The 18,011-nt window shown below is 34.3% G+C and overlaps 1 protein-coding gene across 4 annotated transcripts in view; it reads left to right on the forward strand.

The window, feature by feature from the left end:
- ACADM (acyl-CoA dehydrogenase medium chain) overlaps positions 1 to 17,642 on the forward strand; it is a 32,896-nt gene extending 15,254 nt beyond the window's left edge. For all 4 annotated transcript variants that reach the window (XM_069478089.1, XM_069478090.1, XM_069478091.1 and 1 more), the window contains 6 exons: positions 288 to 418; positions 3,005 to 3,113; positions 8,140 to 8,280; positions 8,895 to 8,990; positions 15,097 to 15,345; positions 16,613 to 17,642. In XM_069478089.1, coding sequence (XP_069334190.1) covers positions 288 to 418; positions 3,005 to 3,113; positions 8,140 to 8,280; positions 8,895 to 8,990; positions 15,097 to 15,345; positions 16,613 to 16,684 — 798 coding nt within the window. In that variant the 3' untranslated portion in view covers positions 16,685 to 17,642. The remainder of the gene's footprint in view (positions 1 to 287; positions 419 to 3,004; positions 3,114 to 8,139; positions 8,281 to 8,894; positions 8,991 to 15,096; positions 15,346 to 16,612) is intronic.
- Positions 17,643 to 18,011: the final 369 nt, after the last annotated feature.

An 18,011-nucleotide genomic window follows, 5' to 3' on the forward strand; every position in this document is an offset into this window, starting at 1 on the left:
GGCCTCTCAAAGCACTGGGATTACAAGCTTGAGCCACAAAACCTGGCTGAAGTTATCTAACATTTTAATTTTTGATATAGTTTATTGGTATCCTATGCCTAATTTTAATTTATATATTAAATGTTTTTACATTTGAGTGGTTTATTTGATTTTCTAAGAACATCGTAATTTTAGGTATTTTTAAATATTTAAAATACTAGTTTAAAAAATAAAACACAATCCTGGTTCCTAACATTCAAAATTTAATAATTAACATTTAATTTTTTTTATGTTTCTGTATATTCAAGGCCTATTGTGTAACAGAACCTGGAGCAGGCTCTGATGTAGCTGGTATAAAGACCAAAGCAGAAAAGAAAGGAGATGAGTATATTATTAATGGTCAGAAGATGTGGATAACCAATGGAGGAAAAGCTAACTGGTATGTTGTTTAAAACATCTCTGTATATTTCTTCTTAATTACTTTATCAGAATCTTCCCTCTCTTCTTCCTTTTATTTTTAAACCACTACAATTAAGGACCATTTATGGAAGGTCCATAAGAGATTAGTTAAGTGATTTTCAAAAACTATTTTTAAACTCCTGAACTATTTCTTCAAATTAACTCTCAGAAGTTTAATTTGTAAAATAAAACAAAATACCTGTTTTGGTTGAATCTGATTAGGAAGGCTAGCACTCCATCTACCTGGCTTATTATTTCCATTCCCTGTTGCCTACACCAGCACCTCCTTGAAAGCCCTAAAACTCTGAGGAAAAAGGAAAAATCACTGGTATAGCACATTTCTCTGATTTTTAGAAATAAGCAGAGGCAGTCTTAAAACTCAGGTTATCCATTAGAGAAGACAGAATTTGACTTTAATAAAATCTAAAAGGTCCAAATATATGGTTCAAAAATGATATGAAGTTCAACAAAGGATCAAAAAATCATTTATGTAAATATAAACTGTTAAAAACACTAGGAAGGGAGGAAAAAAGAATATAAATGTATTTATTACCACTGATCTGTATACTTGAAAAATGGTAAAGATATTCACCTTGGTCATCTATTTAAAAAAAAAAAAACAGTAAACATGGTTAATTGTATATTTTACCTCTATACAAATATTTTTAAAAGAAGAAAAACATGAAGAGAGTTTTAATAAATAACTCTAAGCTCAATAGGAATCAACAGTATGCACCTTTAAAACACTAGTGTAATTTTACGCTAAAGTAATAGAAGTATAGCATCAAAATGGTGATAGTTCTGGGCAACACATTTTAAGACATGTATTGAAAAAGTGGAATAAATCTAGAAGCAGGTATATGTCTTGCATTAGGAAGAGCCTACAAAACATGTGAAAAGTGAAGAAATTAGGTTTGGTTATTTTGGAAGAATCCTGAAATTTCTGAAATAATATTATACATAAAGAAGAGCAGGCTTTTATGTTTACTTCAGGAAGCCAGTTTAGAATTAATGGATGAAAGTTAGAAAAATGTAGAATTTAGTTCAACATAAGGACAAGCTTTCCAACAACCACTGTTAAGTTATCATAGGAAATAATATATTTACCCATCACTACAAGTATATAAATAGAGACTTTCCAGAAGAACTTTTTGTTGATTGGAATAATGTACTAAATAGCCTGTCTCTCTTCATCTGCAGAAATTATGATTCAATATATCTGTATACTGTACAGTACAGTTTTCTAGCAAGTAAAGCATTATTTTTGGGAATAAGCCAACCAGGAAGTGATTTATTTTAAACATATCTATCAATCCCTTATGAATATCCTAAATATTTTCAGTGTTATGGAGCACTATATCATTACTTTTAAGCAATTCATCATAATATCAGGAATTAATAAAAAAAGTGAAGAAACTATTAAAATTTAATAAGTTGAGAGGAATCTGACAATGCAATTAGAAGTTTTCTTAATTTTAAGAACTGATTACAACTCTTCATGTGGTAAGACAAATCAGGTAATGTATGAAACTAGAAAACAATTTTTGTTATTTTGTGACTATTATTAAATAAAACTATAGAGTGAATGATAATGGTTTTAAGCATAGAAAATAAATTTATTGTTTAAGGAAGAATATACCTTTAAAAAAAATTTCCTGTACCAAGGTACATAGAACATGATGTTTGGATATTTTGCATTTTTTTTCCTTATGTTTCATTATAAATCTTTCTGAGAAAAATCCTTCTGAAGGGAAAAACCAGCAAATATTCATAATAACTCAGCTGTACCAAAACACTGACTTTGCTGCATAAAGGGAATAGGACTCAGAACTTAGGAGTCTGTCCCTTATTATTCCTTTTCACAGGCAGCCGTGTTTGCCCTCCTTTTAAAAATAGCTTGTCCCTTAAAGAAGAAAATTAGTTTGGGGGAAGAAAAAGTACCAATTTCAACATGCACATACTGTCTTGTTACATTACATTATCTTTATACAAGGAGTTTTTACTTACAAACCATATTATTAAAAAACGTTAAATACCATACAGTAGTCCTGCCTTATCCGGGGGTATATGTTCCAAGACCCCCAGTAGATGCCTGAAACCTCAGCTAGTACTGAACTTTTTATATACTACATTTTCTCCTATGTATATATACCTATGATAAAGTTTAATTTATAAATGAGGCCCAGTAAGAGATGAACAATAACTAATAATAAATAGAATAACAGTATACTGTAATAAAAGTTACATAAACATGTTCTCTCTCTCTTTCTCAAAATAACTTATTATACTGTACTGCGGGTAACTGAAACAGTGAAATCCCACGGATAAGGGGTGGGGGCAACTACTGGATTAGTTAAGAAGTAGACCTGGGTTGAAATACTAGCTCTTTCATATACTAGGTATGTGACTTGTGAAAGTTTTTAAACCTGTCTGATTCTTCCTTTACTCACTTGTAAAATGAGGGTGATAGTAATTGGGTTTTTTGGGAAGATCAACTGAGATAACAATCACCGTGTATTTTTTGCTGATATCATTATCACCATCTTCATGTGTATATCTATATTAGGTATTTTTTATTGGCACGTTCTGATCCAGATCCTAAGGCTTCTGCTGGTAAAGCCTTTACTGGATTTATTGTGGAAGCAGATACCCCAGGAGTGCAGATTGGAAGAAAGGTAAAGTGTATATCAGTGATTAAGGCCTCAAATATTAATATTTTGCCTACAAATTTCAAAATTACTTCACTTTCATTTAATGAAAACATTTTGTTTGTATTAAGTTGGAATAAAAATAAAGCTGTATTTTGATGATATAGGGTCAAATAGTCTATATATTGCTGAAGATTTAAGAATAGTTATTTCAAGTCATTTTGAAACAGTGGCCATTTGTGGTGCCAACCTATGGAAAATGCTAATGACAGTTGTTAGGGACAATGTATTAGAAATTAAATGGTCATTTATATTTCCTGCCTGATAATAAGAGTTTTAGATATTTCAGAGGACTTCCTCACCCTTTTTTCCGTTGGATCTTCACAGCAACCTTTTGGTAGGATAAGTGGCATTATGCCCATTTTATGGATTAAAACAATGTGACATAAATGGATTACCCAAGGTCATACAACACTAAGAAAAGTCTATGCCTCAGAACAATGTAAGAGAATGTCAGAGAGCCATGAATGTGGAAAGGCAAGACAATTTCATTTAAATAAGAAAAGGTAATTTACCATATTTGAAAGGGTTGTAATCTGCATATGTGGAGATAATGTAGCATTTAAAGTAGACTAAAGAGAAAGGAGTTTAAAACTTGACAATCAAAAGAGGAAAGAAATGAAGTCATTAAAGTAGTCCTAATAAGACCTAACAAAGCATGCTTTAAGATTATAACTCTGAGAATAGGAACAGATACAATTTTACACTGTAAAACTCTTTTTTGACAAATGAGTTTTTAAAATAAAAAGCTGTTAATGATGAAATGGTGTCTGTATCTAGGGCAAAGGAAGAATTTTGAGAGTTAACTAAAAGTTACTGAAAGTCACATGAATATATTAATCTGGCAAAATATTAGAGTAGGGTGGCATAGCCTGAACTGGAAAAACTACTTTGAATTGATCAAGTTAAGCAAATTTCTAAACCAGTCATGTGTATTTGTAAAATCCTGTTTTATTTAAAGCCATCAGGATCTCTCTGTTTTATACTAGCCTCTTTAAAATGGAAGCATGTTGCTAAAGTATAAAAGGGGTAACTTATTTTTTAGGTCACAGAATTTTAAAGGGAGAAGACATCCTACATATTATTTACTTCAGTCTATTCACTGAGCATTGAGACCGAGATCCAAGTAAAATGATTTACCCAAGGTCACAAACTTAAAGACAAGTTGAGATCAGTACTAAGGTCTCCTAGGCACTTGCCCAGTGCAGTTTCTGATGCTATATTGTGCTATGTTTTCTCTGGAGAATAGATATTAAAGGTTGGCTGTGCTTTAGAAATAAAACTAATGGTATTATTGTATATCAAAATGTAAGTACTAAGAATAGTTGTGCTTCTCTTAAGAAATTGGTCTTTATTTGTGTAAGAGATCATTTTCCTTAGGAATGGTTGTTGCAGCAAACTCAGGGCCAAATGTATGGCCAATCTCTAGAAAGTTTAAAGGACAGAACGCTTAACACTTTTTCAGTAGTAAACCCACTACTGATTTTATCTTGCTATTTCTAGTCTCATTCTCTTTTTGCACAATTTTCTTACTTAAATATTTATTAAGTTAGGTTTTGTTTTTTTTTTTCATTATTGAGTGCATATCATATGCTTGGCACTATTCTAGGTATTGGGGATACTATATGGCTGCAGTCCCCAACCCGCAGGCTGCAGTCTGGTACCGGTCCATGGCCTGTTAGGAAAACAGGGCTGAGCATCACCACCTAATCTCTACCTGTACACCACCACCTCCCACCCCGAACCCCGGTGAAAAACTGTCTTCTATGAAACCAGTCCCTTGTACCAAAAAGGTTGGGGAGTGCTGCTATATGGATCACAGTGTTTTCTCATTATGTCTGAGTGGTGGTCTAAGGTACTAGGGCTTATTAACGTATGAAGACAAAATAGGCCTAATGTGGTGGCTCATGCCTGTAATAACAGCATTTTGGGAGGCTGAGGCGGGAGGATCACGATCATTTGAGCCCAGGAGTTCAAGGTTATTATGATGGTGCCATCACACTCCAGTCCAGGTAACAGAGCAAGACCCTATCTCCAAAAAAAAAAAAAAAAAAAAAAAGACAAAGAAATGTTGCTTTCTCTGTGGGTCAAAATATTGTTACCACTTCTTCAAACTTGGAAGCAGACTATTACTATTAAAGCTAGCAAATTAAAAGATTAATTTATACCTTTATATTTCCATTGCCCTTGCTTACTAAAATAGAGATTTAAAAATTTTTTTTCCTTAGAGTCACAATGTCTGCAGCTTTCTCTCAAATGATTTAGCACAATGCTAATAGTTATACACACGCGCGCGCGCGTACACACACACACACACACACACACACGGAGCAGGAAATAAAGCAAATGTGTCAAAATGTTAACAATTGGTGAATCTAGGCACAGGGTATATAAGTATCCATTATACTTCTCTTACAACTCCTCTGTTGGTTTGAAAATCTTCAGAACAAAATGTTGAGGGAATATAGCTAATTTAGCAATTTCTTATAAAGTCAAACATATACTTACACATACCCAGTACTCCTAGGTATTTTACCCAAGAGAAATGAAAACAAAGACCTACACATAAATGTTGATAGCAGCTCTGTTTTTTTTTTTTTTTTTTTTACTTTTTTTTAGAGCCAAGGTCTCACTGTGTTACCCAGGCTGGAGTACAGTGGCATGATCATAGCTCACTGCAACTTCTAATTCCTGGGCTCAAGCAATAGTCCTGCCTCAGCCTCCCAAGTAGCTAGGACTGCAGGTGCCTGCCACCACTTCTGGCTAATTTTTAAATTTTTTTGTAGAGAGGGTCTCACTGTGTTGCCCATGCTAGTCTTAAACTCCTGGCCTCAAGCAATCCTCCCTCCTTGACCTCCCAAAGTGCTAGGATTACAGACGTGAGCCACCACGCCCAGCTTATTTTTAAAACAATTTTTTTAGAGATTGTGTCTCACTGTGTCACCCAGACTGGAGTGTAGTGGCATGATCGTAGCTCACTGCAGCCTTGAACTCCTGGGCTCAAGTGATCCTCTCTCCTCGGCCTCCTGAGTAGCTGGGACTATAGGTGGGCAATTATTAATAAAGCCTATAGCTTTTTCCTTAGAGTCACAATGTCTGCAGCTTTCTCTCAAATGATTCAGCATAATGCTAATAGTTATACATTCACACATACACAGCATGAATAAAGCAAATTTGTCAAAATGTTAACAATTGGTGAATCTAGGCAAAGGGTATATATATATATATAATATATATAAAATAAATGTTACATATTATATATATGATAAGGCCTATAGCTTTATTAATAATTGCTAAAAAGGGAGGTGGCAGGGTATATCTATCAGCTAGTGAATGGATAATATAAATGGTACATCCATATAGTGGAATACTGGTCAGCACTAAAATAAATGAATTATTGATCATGCAGCAAAATGGATGAATCTCAGCAACACTATGCTAAGTGACAAGTCAGACACAGAAAGCTGACCTTATTTCAGTTACATGACATTCTGGAAAGGGAAAAACTTTTTAGAGAGAAATCAGATCAATGGTTGCCAGAGGATGGGGCAGATAAGGGAATTGACTATAAAGGTAACTTTTGGGGGTACTCATATATTTTGCATCTTGTTTATGGTGGTGGTAAATATATTTGTCAAAACTATTAGAAATGTATATGTAAAAAGGATGAGTTTTTTGGTATGTAAATTATACCTCAATAAACCTAATTTTAAGGAACAGTTAGAGGAAAACAAAAACAATTTTTATTCAGTAGATTATTAGCTCTATTAGTAAAACTGAGATTAATATGCTGAATGTTTTTCCTGACATTCATGGTAAAAAAAGATAGTTTTCAAACTATAATGAGTTTGACCCAGAAAAACGCCAACATCCCTTTGTCTTTTTTTTTTATTTTTTTAAGAGATAGGCTCTTACTCTGTCTCCCAGGCTGGAGTACAGTGGTGTCATCGTAGCTCACTGCAACCTTGAACTCCTGGGCTCAAGCAGTCCTCCCGCCTCAGCCTCCTAAAGCGCTGAGATTACAGGGGTGAGCCACCACGTTAGGTCTGCTTTGTCTTTATAAGTTAATAAACTCTGGTAACTTAGACGTGTGGTCCTCAACTCCTGGGGCCACAGACCGGTACTGGTACCAGTTTGTGGCCTATTAGGAACCAGGCCACACAGCAGGAGGTGAACGTCGGGCGAGTGAGCAAAGCTTCATCTATATTTACTGCTACTCCTCATTGCTGGCATCACCACATAAACTCCACCTTCTATCGGATCAATAGCGGCATTAGATTCTCATAGGAACTCGAACCCTACTGTAAACAGCACGTGAGAGATACAGGTTGCGTGCTTCTTATGAGAATGTAATGCCTGATGGTCTGAGGTGGAGCTGAGGTTGTGGTGCTTAGCACTGGGGAGTGGCTGCAAATACAGATTATCATTAACAGAGAGGTTAGACTGCCCAATAAATGTAATGTGCCTGAAACCATCCCCCCCACCCCCTAGTCTGTGGAAAAATTGTTTTCCATGAAACTGGTCCCTGGTGCCAAAAAGGTTGGGGACCACTGCCCTAGACCACCACTCAGATATAATGATACTGTTAACTTGTTTCCCAGACTCACTGCAAAGTACTTTCTTGATATTATGTACTTGTAGAAATGTTTAGACTAGTGTTGGTTTCAAAGTTTGTGAAACATTGGGGGTTAGCAAACTTTTTTTGTAAAGACCAAAATTGTAAATATTTTAGGCTTTGGGCCCATATGATCTTTGTCACAGCTACTCACTTCTGCCATTGTAGCAAGAAAGTAGCCATAGATGGTATGTAAACAAATAGGTGTGACTGTATTCCATTAAAGCTACATTTACAAAACAGGTATTGCAGGCCATAGTTTGTTGACACTCTGTTTTAGATACTAATAATTGCAGAAAGTCATAAAATAATAGTTAACAGCAAAAATTGGTGCTAGCTCAAAATATGTTCCTTAAAATATACCAATTTTTTTGTTAGGAATTAAACATGGGCCAGCGATGTTCAGATACTAGAGGAATTGTCTTTGAAGATGTGAAAGTGCCTAAAGAAAATGTTTTAATTGGTGAGGGAGCTGGTTTCAAAATTGCAATGGGAGCTTTTGATAAAACCAGACCTCCAGTAAGTAGCATGAGTTGATAATCCTTATAGGACCTTTTATTTATTACATTAAATAAGTAGTTTTAACATTGTATGCTTGGTGTGCTTTGTTTTTTAAATCTATTAAAATTGCTGTGCTTATTAAGGGTGGAAGAGAAAACTGTTACTTTATTTTTTAGAATTCTTCAACTTTCTTGCACATTATAGAAATTATTTTAGCAAATGCAAAGTTATTGTAATTGCTGCTAGATTTAGAGAGAGGCAGTCCACACTTAATTAGATCATTCCTGTTGATGTGTACTCATTTCCTGTTTCTTCTTCACTCATTAAAAATATTTCCCCTAGGGAGGTTTTCCTTGTTAAACAGAAGGAATGACTTTTCTCTAGCCTATGATCCTTTGCCTAATGAATGCCTCTCCATTACCTTTAACTCATAAATAATATAAATTTAAGTGCCTGTCTTCCCACCCCCATTCACTTGTTGCTATAGGTCATTGTGGGGGGAGTTAGCTACGCTCCCCACAGGTCATCTTCTCTTTGTGTAATCCTTAATTTAGAATCTTAGGCAGATAGCCATATACTGTGTGTTTTAAAGACAACATGAACTTTTACTTTATATAATGTTAAAATACTAGGTAGCAGCCGGTGCAGTTGGCTTAGCACAGAGAGCTTTGGATGAAGCTACCAAGTATGCCCTGGAAAGGAAAACTTTTGGAAAGCCACTTGTAGAGGTAATTTTAATACTGTGCTTGCATTGTTACAATGTAAAGACATTTGTTTTCATCTAAATATTTAGAAATTATTTTTAAAGTACAAACTAATCTATTTCTACTTTGGTAGCAAGAAGATAATGTGGTTTTAACAAGATGGGTTTCAAGACTAGATTTTTCTTTAGACTTTGCCGCTAACTATTGGTCACTGGTACCTGACACTGTGCTATACATTCTAAATATGTTTTCTAATTCTCTCAGTAACGCTTTTTTTGTCTAGTGTTATCATCTCTGTTAAGTATCAGGAAACTGAGGTTCAGAGACATTAAATAATTTATAAAAGGTCACACAGATTGTAAGTCACAGACCCAGAATTCTATTTAATGCTCCTAATCTATGTTACCGCCCATGTGTTTTTTTTTTTTTTTTTTTTTTTTTTTTTTTGAGATAAGGTTTCATTCTTTTGCCCCAGGGTAGAGTGCAGTGGCATCATCATAGCTTACTGCATCTTCAAACTCCTGTGCTCAAGTGATTCTCCTGCCTCAGCCTCCTGAGTAGTGGGGACTACAGGCGTGCACCACCATGCCCAGTTAATTTTTTTATTTTTTGTAGAGACAGGGGTTTCACTGTGTTGCCTATGCTGGTCTTGAACTCCTGGGCTCAAATGATCCTCCTGCTTCATCCTCCCACAAAGCTAGGACTATGGGCATGTGCCACTTGGCCTCTTGTGTGTGTTAAAACTCCAGCCCAAGGCCGGGCGCGGTGGCTCCCGCCTGTAATCCTAGCACTCTGAGAGGCCGAGGCGGGTGGATCGCTCAAGGTCAGGAGTTCAAGACCAGCCTGAGCAATGAGCAAGACCTTATCTCTACTAAAAATAGAAAGAAATTATCTGGCCAACTAAAATATATATAGAAAAAAAAAATCAGCTGGGCATGGTGGCGCATGCTTGTAGTCCCAGCTACTCGGGAGGCTGAGGCAGTAGGATTGCTTAAGCCCAGGCGTTTGAGGTTGCTGTGAGCTAGGCTGATGCCACGGCACTCACTCTAGCCTGGGCAACAAAGCGACACTCTGTCTCAAAAAAAAAAAAAAAAAAAAAAAAAACTCCAGCTCTTTGTCCCATTGGACCCAAATCTGAGTATGATTTTTTTCTTTCTCCATGTCATCTCTTCTCCTCAGGACTTCAATTCCTTTTTGGAGGCACTTGGAGGTTTCTCTGTCTTATAAGCTCTTTTTTTTTTTTTTTTAATCAAGTATTTCTTTGTTAGCTCATTCATGTTGCAAGAACTAAATATGTACATTTTACTAAAAGTTATTTTAGCTTATTTATAAACAGATAACAACTATAAATACTATTTAATAAAGATCTACCATCATCTTCCAGGTCCTCCTTACCAAGTATCTGATGATAACTTATTTTGGCTGTGCTTCAGCTCAATATGGAATCTTCTTTTATGTTCCCTTTCTTATGGATTCTGAAGATTTTTTTCTTATTAGGTATAGAAAAGTCTTAGCTTATTACTTAAAATATAGTCTTATATCATTTGATTTCTTCTGAAGATTTGTTTCCCTCTTAAGTACTCTGCAAAATGCTGACTGCTTGCATTTTTAATTAATAGGTATAATAATGTAATGCCAGGTGTCCCCCACCCCGATCTGTGTGCTCTTTGCAACTCCAATTGCCAGCGTCTGTGTATGCTGTATATAGCATTATGAATAAGAAGGGTCACTTTATACTTGGAATCCACACTTAATTACTGAGCCATTTCATATCTGATATTGGGAAATATACAATAATATATACCACATACTATTCTGTTTTCATATATAAATTTGGAGATAAGAAATGTAAAATATGTTAGTCCTGTGTGTGTGTGTGTGTGTGTGTGTGTGTATGAATATGAGCGTCGAGGTAAAACGGTAAGTATATAGTATGTGTTCATTTATTTATGATAAAGCTTATTGGTCTCATCTACATTGTTTTTCTGTCCATATCATTCCAGACTTCTTCATGACAGTGTATGTAGTCTGCTTTATTTTATTTAAAATTAAAATATTAAGCTAACACATTAGGACTTATTTATTACTTTCTAAAAGAAACTGTGTTGCAGTATACATGACCTTTTTTTGTCAATTCAGTATAGCCAGCTTTTGCATTGTACTTAGTTATTTCTCATTCTATTTTTGCCATTTCTCTGCCTCTTATTCTTACTTTCTAAGGAGCTGATTTATATAGAGATTGGGTCCATTATCTCCAAAAGGAGGAGAACAGAGTTGTTTTTATTTTTTGTTTTTTTTTTAAGGGACAGTATAGAATGGTACTCTAATCAGAACTCTCTCATTCACTACAGTGTTTATTATTGTTATTACTTCTCACTGTAAGTGAATAGCTATGTCTGCTACTTATCCTCGTCTTGCTTAACCTGATGCAGCTAAAGAAAGCTGCTAAAAACAGAAGATGGTATTTTATTTTACTGGTGATTAAAACTGGGAACACTGATAACATTACTGGCTGGTAAAAATCCCTTAATGGCAAAAATTGCCTACTTCTTTGTCTAGTCATAGCCCACTGGATGAAGTTGAAATGGTCTGGGATGGTATGAAAGAATCACATTAAGAATAACTCCCATTTGTATTGATTATTGCTAATTAGCAATAACTTTTTCCCATTATGACCATTTCTTGATAGGAGAATGGATAAGGGGGAAAACACGATGAGATTTGTGATTCAAATATGATATATTTAGTAAGAAAAATATTTACATCTTTTGCTTTCTTTGTTTCTCTATTTTGCATTCTCCTCTATGAGTGCTAGTCAATGGCAGATCAGTTAGGATGAGTGGAAAAGTAATGAAACATAGGGCTGCTGGTATTCTTTTTGGGAAACAGTGTGACTTAGTGGAAAGATCTTAGGCTGAAAGTCAGGATGAAATTTGAATCTTACTTCCATAAATTATTAGCTATGAGACCTTGAGCAATTCGTTTAACTTCTCTGAGCTTCAGTTTCTTCATCTGTAAAGTGAGAACTATGAAAGATTGTTCTCTATGTGATCTCATATTATTCTACGGCTTTAATGACAAAACAAGTGTTGATGACTGTAAGTTTTATCTCCAGCCCTGACCTCTTCTCTGAGCATCACTCTTGGATTTTCAAATGCTTCCTCAATATCTCCACCTGATGTCTAAAAGGAATCTTAGACTCTTATTCCTGGTCCTTCTCTCTTAACCATTTTATGCTCAAAATTCTTCCCGTATCTTCTCATCACACTTAAGTCTTAACTCCTTACAGTGGTCTTCTATCAACCACACTGGCCTTTTTGCTGTCCTCTTTACTGTCACTCTTCCCCCAAATATCCTCAAGAATAGCTCTTCACTTCCTCACTTCCTCATTCATTTCACTAAAGAATCCACCTCTGTTCACTCTGTGTAAAATAACAGCTCCAACACTATATACTAATCTGCATTTTTTTCTTCAAAGCTATTGTCACTGCTCAATAATATATAAGTGTTTATTTATTGTCTCCCCTTACATTCTAAGATGTAAGTTCCATACAAGGAGGAAATTTCTGTTTTTAGAAACTTTTATATTCCTAGCATTTAGGATAAGTCTTCTGCTGTGAAATTCTATTTCATTCATTCAACAAATAGTGATTGAACACTTACTATATTAAAATACAAATAATTGGATGCTTCCTCTATTCCATGCACTATTCTAAGTGTTTTACATATATTAACTCATTTAATCCTCACGATACTGTGGAGTAGGTACTCTTATTTCAAATTATCATATGTATTAATAAAAACATTAGGCCCATCTAATAATGATGACACCAAGATTTGAACCCAAGTAGTCACTCAGGTGCCTGTCTTCTTTACACTCTACATGTGCTATTCCCAGGTATAGAAAAGAGATTTGACATAGTTTCTACCCTCAGAAATCTTAAACCTTACTTTGAAGATAACATACATATCATGAAACAAATATTCAGAAATAATACAGAGCAGTATATGATTTAAGTCCCAAAATAAGAGTTACAGGCAGGGTTACAGAAACCAAGAGAGAGATTATGATGGGCTGGATGCATTACAGGGAATCTGAACTGGGTTTAGAACAGAGTTTCTCAAGGTGTAACTGAAAGCCAACTGAATGAATCTCATTGAGAGTGTTCATTAAAAACATTTAAAAATGAGCATTACCCCACATATTTTTAATCAAAATCTCTCAGGAGGAATATGGGCATCTTAAAAAAACTTTTTATTACATACCAGGTTGCCAAGGCTGTGGTAAATATATATAGCACTTCTATATATATTGTCAATGGGAATATAAATTAGTACAACTTTTATGAACCACATTTGGTGACAGACATCAAAGTAACTTTGGACCCACAAGACAATGGTAATCTTACGGCTATATTCCATGTGATATCTACCCTTCATTTTAGTATTGTGTAGAAACAACCAATACAGAAAAAACCAAAATATTGATCATCCACAGAATGGATGGAATATTATACAGCTATAAATCATACAAAGAAGTGCTTTATGTATTGTTACAGAAAGCTCTCTGAGATTTGCTGATAAGGAAGAAAAGCAAAATGAAGAACCATCAACATGCTAAGTTAGTATATATGTAAAAAGGAGGAGACTATCGATATATTTGCTTGTGTGTATAAAATAACTCTGGGAGGATAAAAAACAAACTGATAACATTGGTTACCTCCCAGAAGGGGAACTAAATGGAGGGGGACAAGGGTAGGGACAATAGAAGTAGAAGGAAAACTTCTTTCCTATATATCCATTTATTCCTTTTGAACTTTGAACTGGTAGAGGTGTTACCTATTAACAAAGTGAAAAATAAAAAAAAAAATTGAAAGACATATTGGCTTAGAAGAATGGACCCAATTCAGGCAGGTAGAAGTAGGGAAGGATATTATTTTCCTTGTTCCACATAGGAGTTACAGTAGTCCCTTATCCTTAGGGCACGTGTTCTAAGACCCCCAGTGGATGCCTGAAACCATGGATAATATCAAACCCTATATATACTGTTTTTTCCTATACATACATACCTATGATAAAATTTAATTTATAAATTAAGCACAGAAAGAGATTAGGAATAACTAATAATAGAACAATTGTAACAGTATGCCAGCATCACCACTCTTGTGTTTGGAGCCATTAAGTAAAATAAGGGTTACCTGAACACTAGCACCGAGATAACCACAACAGTTGATCTGATAACCAAGATGGCTACAAAGTAACTAATGGGCAGGTAGCATATACAGTGTGGATACACTGGACTAAGGGATAATACAGTAAACGTCTTGTTCTCTATTCTTTTTTCCATGAACATCTTTTTCCAAAGTTGCAGCCATACTGTGTATTTGAAAATTTCACATAACAATATATGGTGAGCATATTTCTATCCTACAATGTTATCTTGGCCATATAATTCATAGAGCACTTAGTACCCTTTATTGAAAGTATTTATTTTGTGTCTCCTATTTGATTATGAGCCTCTAGAGGATAAGAAGCATCTTTTATGTGTTCTTTCTTCTGTCAGTATTTGATGCAATGACTCATTATTTTTCACTATCTGTAACAATTTTCTTTAAAAATTCCCAGCAGACACTTACAAGGACACTTAAAATTTTTGTGGTAATCGTGCTCAAAATGCATAACCTCATACAGTCTTGAGAAAATGATATCAAACTGAAATTGAGGGAATTTTTACAAAAAATAACCAATCAAATTCTTTAAAAGTGCAAAGTTATAAAAGACAAGGCAAGATTGAGGAATTATTGTATCAGCCTGGGCAAGACTAAGAAGAAATAAGTAAATTAAGTGTGTGATCCTGGAACAGGGAAAGAACATTGGTGGAAAACTTGGCCAAATTTGAGTAAGGTGTATAGTCTATAATTTAGTTGATAATATTGTACTGATATTAATGTCCTATCCTTGATCATTGTACTGTCGTTTTATAATATGTTAACATTAGAAGAAGCTGGGTATAACTTCATTGTAAGCCTATAGTTAGTTGATAAAAAGTTAAAAGAACAAAATGCCCTAGGAAAAAAACTTTTAAGTTTTGTCAATAGATATCCTTAAATTTTTTTCTTTTTAATTCTAGCACCAAGGGATATCATTTTTGCTGGCTGAAATGGCAATGAAAGTTGAACTAGCTAGATTGAGTTACCAGAGAGCAGCCTGGGAGGTTGACTCTGGTCGCCGAAATACCTATTATGCTTCTATTGCAAAGGCGTTTGCTGGAGATATTGCAAATCAGTTAGCTACTGATGCTGTGCAGATTTTTGGAGGCAATGGATTTAATACAGAATATCCGGTAGAAAAACTAATGAGGGATGCCAAGATCTATCAGGTAAGGTTAAAAATGAATTTTGTGGTTTGTGAAAGCATAGAATATTCATAAATGACAGAGTAAATTTCTGATTAGGGATTTTTATGTTACTAGCAATAATAAATGACTATCATAGATGGCTGTTAGTTGGTTTTTGGAACTAATTAGTAGAAAGAAGAATGTTATTTTTGATTAAGCATAGGTCTTAAGAGAGAATAGGCTAACAAAGTAAATGGTACAGACATGTACAGTATGTTTGAATCAGTCTGCTTTGAGTTTTAACGTTCTAGCTAATTGTAACCCACACTTTTCTCTCCCAAAAGTATGCATGTCATCTAAAATTAATTAAATTATTTTGTTTTGAATCTTGCCTGACAACTCTTGAATTAATTGAAACCATTACTTGAAGTCAAAAACCAGCATGTGGAAACAGTGATACAGATGACTTCTAAATTAAATTGGTGGTTAGAAAAACTTTGGAGTAATTTAGTAAATAAGATATAAATATGTGTATTCTCCACATGTGGCTTAAATAATTATAACCTATGCTCCTCAATATCTCTTCCTTTGCTTCCCCCAACCCCAGCAAATTATTTGACAAAACCAGTCATTTGAAATCTTGAAGTAGAATCAGAATGCTATCATGAGAAGGAATGTTAGACATAGTACAACCTCTCTATTTAGACATGAAGAAACTGAGGACTAGAATTTGTGTCTTATTTAAAGTCACAGGTTTATATGGTGATACTCTCTCTCCTAGAACCTGTGATTTTAATTATTACTATTATCAATGATTTCACTTTTCTCTGCCATTGGAGAAGATGGCTAGGAAAGTTTGGAATGGAAATGAGGGATGACTACTAAAATCCTTCCAGCATTTTTTTCTTTAGCAACTGTTCTTAGGTTTAAGAGTAAAAATAGGAAATGACTGAAGGTGACAAAGCTAAGAATAGTTCAGAAAAGTTGCATAAGTATTTTGGCAACATTAAACTTAAGTTTTCCCAAACTTTCTGAAATGTAAATATCCTTTTCTTTGATGTTTTGAAGATTCTTCTCCCAAATTTTGGTAAATGGCTTTTTATAGTAATTTGAACTGATCTTTAGAGAACTGTCTAGTCTCACAGTTTCACGAAGTCAGGTTGCAGAATCTCTATAGGCTACTGACCCTATAGATGACTTGATTCAATTTAGTATTACAATGCAGCTTATACTACTGTCCAGAATATTGAATAAATCAAGATATTTATGTACTGAAGATATTTAACCTACACTTTCATTTTTCTTGCAGATTTATGAAGGTACTTCACAAATTCAAAGGCTTATTATAGCCCGTGAACACATCGGCAAGTACAAAAGTTAAAGAGATTGCTATAGAACCATGATTCATCATTGAGTAACTAGAACATGATCCACTGTGTAAGCTCCAGAAAAGAGAAAGGGCTTTAACATTTTTCCAGTAAAAATGAAAATAAAAATGAGTACTCTTATACTAAATCTAAGTAACTGATTCTAATAGTAGTTTGTACTTTGTTTAACTCTATATGATTTCCCTTTTCTGAAATAGATTTGGTTTTATTAAAGTTATTTGTTGTCCTTAGTACCACTGTATTATGAATTACATTAAGCTAGAAAAATACATTTGTTTTATATTTTTGTCTTAAAGTTAAAGTAGCAGAAATTCCTTGGAATTCCATTATTTTTCCCATGACAGAAAAGTAGGCTTATAAAGTATTCAGAAGTTCCAAATTTACATTGGGAAAATATTGTAGGATTTGGATACCATCAAACAACTTATCAGTGACTGTGTAGACTCAATGGTATTCTTTTATTAGAGTTCATTTTACTGCAACTTGGAAAGCATCTTCTTTCAGTTTTGTACAGGAACAGTCAAAATTTTGATATTCATATTCACCTATTATACAAGTACAAGAAGCTTCTTGAAAATCTTACTTAATTCTGAGCCCACATTTCACTTGCCTTATTTAAAATAAATCAATAAATTTGCCTTAAATTACTTTTATGTGACTCTGTTGGTCTCTAGGTAGACTTTGGTCTATTGTACACAATCTCATTTCATGTGCATGCATTTTGAAAAGGAACTTAAGATTTTTAAGGGTTTGTTACCATATCTTTTTGTATTCTTCCAAGTTTTATTACTTCATGTAATAGTATATACTTCATGTGTTAATATTTACCATGATAAAAAAGAGTCATGTTTTGATTCTGAATTGCATAAAGTTAGCTATCCATTTTAATTAGATTATATTACTAGAGGAGGGCTTGGAAAATATAAATACAAAATAATATAAGAACCAAAATATGTGAATTTAATATTTCTTTGTAATTCTAAATATCAAATACTGCTAAAATCTGTTATACTGAATAGGCTATTTTCTGACACCACTTCTGATTATCCATTTCTCTAATACCAGCTATGTGTCCTCCATTTCAAGTCTGTTCTGACACTACCCAGCGTTAGGCTCAATCCCACAAGCCTGCCCTCACTTCAGAGGCCAGTCAAAAGTCCTGGGTCCCCAAGCTGCCCATACTTTGTCCAATATGGCTACAAATTCAAGTATTCCCATAATCCCATTGTCAGGCTCAATTATTTGCTAAAATAGCTTACAGAATTCAGGAAAATACTTTATTTACATTTACCTGTTTATTTATTTTTTAATATTTTTTAA

Source organism: Eulemur rufifrons, chromosome 8 (genome assembly GCF_041146395.1).
Source record: "Eulemur rufifrons isolate Redbay chromosome 8, OSU_ERuf_1, whole genome shotgun sequence".
In the NCBI taxonomy this organism is placed as follows: Eukaryota; Metazoa; Chordata; class Mammalia; order Primates; family Lemuridae; genus Eulemur; species Eulemur rufifrons.